The sequence below is a fragment of the Etheostoma spectabile genome, chromosome 6 (assembly GCF_008692095.1).
Source record: "Etheostoma spectabile isolate EspeVRDwgs_2016 chromosome 6, UIUC_Espe_1.0, whole genome shotgun sequence".
In the NCBI taxonomy this organism is placed as follows: Eukaryota; Metazoa; Chordata; class Actinopteri; order Perciformes; family Percidae; genus Etheostoma; species Etheostoma spectabile.
Genome location: NC_045738.1, coordinates 30,677,450 through 30,685,422, shown reverse-complemented (window position 1 = coordinate 30,685,422; position 7,973 = coordinate 30,677,450). Strand labels below are relative to the sequence as shown.

Below are 7,973 nucleotides of genomic sequence, written 5' to 3'. Positions count from 1 at the left end.
TGAGCTTTCATTTTCTCAAAGACAGAGCAGGATACCCAGGCTTCGGATTATACCTATCACCATTTCTAGCCACTGGGGGACTATAGGCAGGCTGGGGGAATTTTACTGTTAAAAAACCTCATAAAGTGACATTTTCATGCCATGGGACCTTTAAATATAATAATGGATGGTTGTTGTAGTTTTGCTGTGCCAGAAACTAAATGTAGTATCAGCAAAACCTAACTGCAAAAAGTTCAAACTGGTAAACTGTAGCAGAAGGAATGCATGCATACGATGATGCAATCATTAGCAAAATTGGGTGAGAAAGTTTGGGAACTGCTGGTCCAAAACAACTATTTGTGTCCATATTCAGCTACATTTCCACCATTGCTTTTATCCATGAAAGGCAATATCAATGGTCACCGAGTAAGATTTACAGTAAGGATGGGGCTGGCTTTTAGGTTAGTGGCTGCATTAGCCTCTGAGTGATTATAATACACACTAGAAGACCTCACACCCGATTACATTCACTGTGTCTCCTTACCATTTGTATGCAAATATAACATGGATAATATACACTGGGCCACAGCACTAATGATGGTTTACAAATACAACTGAACATTGTGCGTCACAATAAATTCCTTTTAACTGGGAGCACACACGCAGTGGCTCTCCATGTAGCGTCTCCAGGAGCAGGACTGTTCCATTCCCAGCTGCTGGTATTGTTTCACGCAGTATTCGCAGATGCCACAGTAGCTTATGAGAAAAGAGGAGAAAATGTAAAGGAGCAGCAGTTTAATTGGGCATGCACGCAGCGACAAGGAATTTCAGTCTGATGAGATACCATGTGCATCCATAAGTGATGATATTCTATTGGCCTGTAAAGCCCACTGTGCTCTCTGAGATTGTCTATGTGGAGATGCTTGTCGGGTTTGTGTATGTGCATGGATTGTGTTCTGCACAGTACTGAATGGCTGAGATTCAGCCTCCGTCTTGTGTTTGTGAATCACTCTACCACAAAGCACGCTGGGTATGTTTAATAATATCTAATATTCCACTATTATTCAGAATATGACAATATTCCGAATTTGATACAGGTCATGTAAACAGCATATTCTGTTTAGATATTACAAATAAGGCCGTTTTCCAAATTTAGCATTTTCCGATTAAGACATGTGTGATGTGCCAGTATTATTCGGGTTTTAGAAGCAATTGTTGGACAAGTAAACAGCGCATTTGGAATATATTACTGACTTAATTACTGTTTCTGCTACAGTTTCTGCTACAGTTTCTGGCCAGTTTACGGCCTCCTGCCTATTTACGGCTTATGGTAGATATGCATGCCCAAAAGAAAAGAAGGAGAAACAAAGTTACTTTTAAACGTTATGAAGGACTTGTATATCAGCAGGATTTTGGATATGCACAAACATCGCAACGCAAAAAAAACAATGTTGTGTGTTCTAGCTGCCTTACCTTAACTGCCTTAAGCATACTGTTGAAAGAAGGAATTTTACAATTGATAGCAGTTGGTGTTCAAAAATGTCATGGACGTATCCCAGGGTTTTGCAAAATCATCCACTATCAATGTTCTTGTCTGGTTGGAGGGTTGTCATCTAAGTGAAAAGACCTTTAAACGCACCAGCCTTTAGGAAACACACTTCAGTCAGCATTTGCACAGGTTTCATAATGCTAGACACTGGCAAGACAATAACACACAACACAAACTATCTAAAGACAACCTTGTCTTCTAAAAAAACGTTCGTATACTGCTAGAAACATAATGCCTGCCAGCTACAATTGTAATCACAGTATGCGGATAGGCTGAAATGGGCAAGGTTTAAATGGCAATCTGTGGAAATTGCATTCCAGTGGAGATTTCTCTTCAGTGTGCTCTATCTAATTCAGTTCAGGATCCTGATTAGTATTTTCCAACCAGTGTACTCGGTTAGTTATATTTACTCTAGGCCTAGTCTAAATCAACGACGTTTCATTTCCTTGATTGCTCCAATTCAACCGGATGTCCGTCACCTTCCTCTTTCTTTGTGTTGGCGTTCTAACCTCTGGTGGATTTCTGAGGACTATGGTTAAGATCTCTGCAGAGTAAATCCAGACAGCTAGCTAGACCATCTGTTCAATCAGAGTTTTCTATTTCACATACACATGTCCCAATAAACCAAGTTACTTCCATCCAAAGGCTTTTTTGCAGAGGCACTGTTGCTGTGTCCGGAGCTTAGCACCGGCCATGACGATTGCCAATAAACCAGAGCACATTATTCTCCCATCCTGGAATGCTGTGTGGACTAGCCAAGGTCTGGCAATGTGAGTTTAATGTAGGCCTAAACCAAGATATTGCAGCCATCCAGAGGCCTTTCCATTAAACAACCTTAGACCTTTTGCTCCACCTGAAACAGAGGTAATAGCATTGGAAACATAAACCTGTGTGTGGTTTTACTGATGTTAAGATTTTGACTATGAAGATTTTGCCTCTGAACGATATATGTTTACATTAAAGTGACAAATTTGATTGCAGTGGATGTGACAGAAAGGCGTGTTGCAACTAATATGAACTTCACCGGAAAACAGGAAATAAACAGAGGTGTAGATTAACACAACTTGTATGCCTTTCTGTCACATCTACAGCAGTCAGATTCACTGTGTTCCCTCAAAAGGAATCACTGTACATGGGTAGGCATTTTAATGACATTTTGAACATGTTAGGAGGTTAAAAACATGTCTAAAACTTGCCCTTTTTAAGCCTGTTGGGTGCTAACTCTGGCAGGAGGATAACACGGAGTAGGCAGCATTGATTGGTTTCATTTTTCTCACTACTGAAATTCTCCTTTAACTGACGGAACAACTAGGTCTTATAGGGGGGAAGACATGCAGGGAATTGTCACAGGTCGGACTCAAACCCTGGACCTCTGCGTCAAGGCATACTCCTCTATGTATACGTGTGCCTGCTCTACCAACTGAGCCAACCCAGCCACCATATTTTGTCTTTGAAGGTTTTCTAGGAAGCCAGTGGTTTCCACTCAGTTCATTAAAGCAACACTAAAGCACTTTTCCGCTTTGGTCCCCCTGCAGGTTGGAAGCGGAATTGCCCATTATCGCTACCGTAATGTCCCATTATGTCTCATTATGTCTCATTGGAACTACAGATCTGCCACCCGATCGGGCAAACCTGTATAGTGCGGTTATAGCCAATAGAGGGCCGCAAAGCAAACACAGAATTCACCGCGGCTGTGGCTCAGTGGTAAAGCGGTTGCCTGCCAATCGGAAGGGTGGTGGTTAGATCCCTGGCCCTGCAGTCCCACATCGAAGTGTCCTTGGGCAAGACACTGAACCCCAAGTTGCCCCCGGTGCTGCGCATCATAGTGTGAATGTGTGTGAGTGTTTATCTGATGAGCAGGTGGCACCTTGTACGGCAGCCTCGGCCACAGTGTATGACTGTGTGTGATTGGTGAATGTTTCCTGTATGATGTAAAAGCGCTTTGAGCAGTTGTTAAGACTAGAAAAGCGCTATATAAATACAGCACATTACATTTACCCTGTTACGAGTTCATGAACCATTGAAACAATTCTGGAAACATTATTTTATGGTATATTATTTTGGTGCAAGTTTGCCAGATATATGGTTTGAATGAGACTAATGGTAATGGTGACAGTGATGGCCAAATGAAGCATCATGAACCAGTGTCTTTATTTTCTGAGCCCACTAGATGGAGCGCTTGGTTTTAAGAGAAAGGCCTAAGGCGTTGCAATTCAGTGTGTTCTCAACCCTTTGTTAAACAGAGAGCGCCATTTAGCGGGCTCTGGTTCACGAAGCTTCATTTGGCCATCACTAGTAACAGTAATGGACAATTCCACTTCCAGCCTGCAGGGGGACAGAAGCAGAAAAGTTCTTCAGTGTTGCTTTAAGAAGTTAACTTGCAGACACTTGGATTGTACCTAATTTTGTAAATAAGTAACCCTATTGTTGACATTGTTTGACAAAACTCTCGACTGGAGGTCCACTTATTGTGGTGGTTTTGACCGTATCACAAAGGTCTTCAGCTAATTAAGTTTGCTCAATTGTCATGAAAGTATGGATGTTCATATTCTACATTAGTTTTGGCTTGAAAACCAAGAATAGCCAAGGCCAAGAATGAGCCTATTTCCAAAGTTCATTTTTGTTTTAAGGATAATTCCATAATTGGTGATAATTGTTGCTTGAAGTTTCATTTTCTGTTGATTTCCAGTTGTGTCATATTAACCCACCTGTACTATCAACAGAAATATTATGCAGCAATGACAAACCTTCTAAAACAAAACACTGGTATGGTTTAAACACAGAAAAGAACATCACTAGGTAGGCTTTGTTGTGTGCTTGTGTGATTTTCTTTTTCCTGTGAAAACTCTCCTCGCTAAACACTACGTGACATGATGCCACATGGAGAAACAGCACTGTCACCCACTGACAAATAGAGAGGGATATTGCTGGCTGCCAGGTACACATTAAATTTAAAGTAGTTTGATAGTCGAACATACAACGTTCAGCCTGAACTGAGCATCTGGTATTCAAGCTCAATCCCTGGTCAGTTGGCCCTGGCAGGGTTTGTAGGTGGGAAGCCAGTGGGGGATCATGTAATTGTAAAACTAGTACCTCCAACTGGTTGGTACCTACACAATCCTTTGTGTCTTCACACTTCTGTGAGTCAGAGTTAGCAGCAACAAGAGTTTGGACCATCTAAATTGGGGAATAAGATAAGAAACAGACTATAAGCCTTTGTAAAGCAAAGTGCAGCTACAAGACACGCTGTTATGCTACCATCCTGAACTCTTTGCCCATTGCTGACTGTATCTGTATGTACAAGAAGAATTAGGACAATTAGGACAGTAGGACTATTTAGTGAGGCTAGTAGTAGTGTGTCTTTATGCATCTGCAGTTTGCGTCTAATCACAGAACCTGCATTGTTCGCTGTTTTCTAATTGCAACCAGGAACAGTGTTTTACTTACTACTTTACTAATATCTGCCATGACCGGGGTTTTAACCAACCTTAGGCTGACCAAAGTGTGGTAGCCAGATAGTATAGAAAGAACATCTTGATCTTTTTACAAGACTAACAATGCTAATGTTAATATGCTTACAATTGCAATGCTACAATGCTGATGCTAAGCAGGTATAATGCATAATAGCATGGTTACCATCTTAGTTTAGCATGTTACATTAGCTAATTAGCACTAAGCACAAAGTACAGCTGAGGCTCATGTTTGAAATGTAGAATCTCTTGCACTGCATCATACATTGTTATGTATACAATTCCCGCATGAGGAGCAACAACCACACATTCACCACTGATGTATTCTGACACTATGTCGAGTAATTCCATGCCTTTACACTCTACTACACAGCCTATGGACCTGCACCTCCCTCCATCCTACTTCTACTCCTATCCCATCCAGCATTCCCTCCATTCCCAGCCTGCTTCACTGTATATTTTACTATTTCCCCTATGGCAGCTCTGGTATACGGTAGTGGGGTGGTGAGGAGGGGGGAGTCTACAAAACGAGGCTGCCCACAGGGAGGCTTGTTCACTTGCCCATAATATTTGGACAGGGAAAGCGGCCTGAAACCCATTCTGTTCTCTTTTTTCTATTTCCCTCTGCAGAGGTCCTTTTGCAGTGCCATGGTGGACGAGCTGCGGGTTTCACTCAAGTGCCAGCGCCGGCTCAAACACAAGCCCCAGCCGCCCGTCATGGTGAAAACGGAGGAGGTCATCAACATGCACACCTTCAACGACCGCAGACTGCCAGGGAAAGAGACCATGGCCTAAAATGGGAATCTCAATCACTTTTTCACCCTCTCTCCTGCAGTGAGGAGGTGTGCAGAGACACTGGGGAAAAGGGTGGGGGTAAATGGTAAGGGGGTGGGGGGTAGGCAGTGCGTTGTAATGGTCGACAGTTAGGTTATTTTGAAGGTAGCGCAGCGGTGCTTGGGATATATTGACTAAATGTCATTCTTGTTTCTTTATAAATAGCTAGGGATAATAGATTCAGCAATATTTCCTGTGGAAATAACTTGAACCTGGGTGAAATTTCAGCGAGTTACCTCAGTACTCTTACCACCTTAGCAAGGCACCAAACTACAGATGCCAATGTTTTCAAAACCCAGGAGTCAAAGACAGAGGGTCTGGAAATAAAATTAAGGTGGGAGAGAGTCGGCCCCTTAAATAAAAAAGAAGAAAAAAAGAAGCTAGGACCTATCATCTTCAGCTGCTGCTTAGTCGGTCTTTCAGTGCACAGCTCAAAAGTGGTTGAGCAGCGTCTAGAGCATCTCAGAGATTATGAGAGAATAAAGAGAATCTAACTGGGGGAAAGGGGAGAAAGGCTGGTTTATTTTCCGTATTTGTGAATAGAATGACTGCACAGGCTTTCAACCCTCTCAAATTAAACCCAAAGCCCTGAAGACAAAGGAGAGCTCTGCTGTTCCCAAAATGTACAGAGAGACATTACTTAGTCACATATATTGATCGCATCAAAAACGGATATACTGTATATCATCCATCAGGCAATAAGTGATATCATTTATTTGTGTTTCAGAGTACTAACACTTTAAGTCTTTAATGTAGGGAGTGGGATGGGGGTGGGGGGCGAGGGGTGGGGGGCTTATATGGTGAAATACAAGTAGAGAATGGAGTAGGGGCAAAATAGTGAGCTGTCGATGCATCAGCCAGTAGTCACTTTAAGACAATTCTATGGAGGTACACACTCTTAATGTCAATAAGGAGGAACCTTGGAATAGCGTGGGAACGACTCACCAAGTCTAAATTCATAGCAATCACACCACAACACAACACAGACTCTATTTATTCAAAGTATTTATTGTTTTATTTATGAAACTCCTTATTTATTATCTCTACGGACTGGATATTCACTACTGCCGTAATTACACCTCACTTCAACGTATGGGTATACACGGTTTCTTTACATTTGCTCAGTGTCACGTCTCCAGTTTCACTTTGGACTCCTGTGGCTTTTTTTCTTTTCTTTCTTTGGCGGTAAAGCTCCACATTTACTTGTGCAAATGCAAATTTCTATGAAAAGGTGTTTTTGTACGAAGAGAATCAAAATTTTGTAATAATTTTTATCAACACGAAAACGTACCATGAGGAGTGTCATTCATGGCAGAGGGGTGGTACTCCAGGCTGGTCGATCAGGAGGCTTTCCTAGACACACACACACACACACACACAATCACAATCACAATCACACACTAGTACTAGTACAGAGAGATCTGGTAAGCATCCGTGACATAATGTTGTTTTGGAGAAGAAGAAAACAAACTATTTTTATCATGTAAAGGAATCATATTTAAAGAAAGATATTTTTACTTCACATGAAAGAAGAGTAATGGTAATATTGGTAAGAGCAAATATATACACACTGAAAGGGAGGAAGACCGCTGATGATGCTTATCATTCCACACCCCCGATTACTGCTAGACTGCTAGACACCAGTGCTGAGCAATCGTGTGTACATGGTTTTAAAATGGAAAAAGATGTATTAAAAATATAAAATAAAGAACACTTAACTAATTTTGAACTTGTTGTGAAAACAAAATGGAGTGCACACAGTTTACCCTTTGAAGTTGATGCACAAGTTTAAAGAAAATAAAAAAAAAATATTCACAACTTTCATCTCATCTGCCTCTTTATTGAATGTTGGTTTATGAATGAAACATGGCAAGAACAGAGTGAACACAACAGCACTTAACATGTAGTGTAGAAAGCCCTTCGAATTTTAGTGTATTTACACGTAAAATACATAGCCAGCAAAATGCCTATGTGGGCCATTCTAATAATGCAAAAGGAGCTGGGCCTTTTTTAGATAAACCCATTAAATAGTTAACATCGTTGGGTCTTTGAAAACCAAACAGTCCCTCCAGGACTTCGAGGCCTTTTTTTGAGATTGTTGGCTGATTTTGCGGGAGCTTTTGTACAAAACGGAGCTAAAA

General features: G+C 41.4%; 1 protein-coding gene across 2 annotated transcripts in view; it reads left to right on the top strand.

The window, feature by feature from the left end:
- The window catches only part of grik2 (glutamate receptor, ionotropic, kainate 2), a 337,350-nt gene extending 329,700 nt beyond the window's left edge, over positions 1–7,650 (top strand). For both annotated transcript variants that reach the window (XM_032517645.1, XM_032517644.1), the window contains one exon: positions 5,629–7,650. In XM_032517645.1, coding sequence (XP_032373536.1) covers positions 5,629–5,793 — 165 coding nt within the window. In that variant the 3' untranslated portion in view covers positions 5,794–7,650. The remainder of the gene's footprint in view (positions 1–5,628) is intronic.
- The last annotated feature ends 323 nt before the right edge of the window (positions 7,651–7,973 follow it).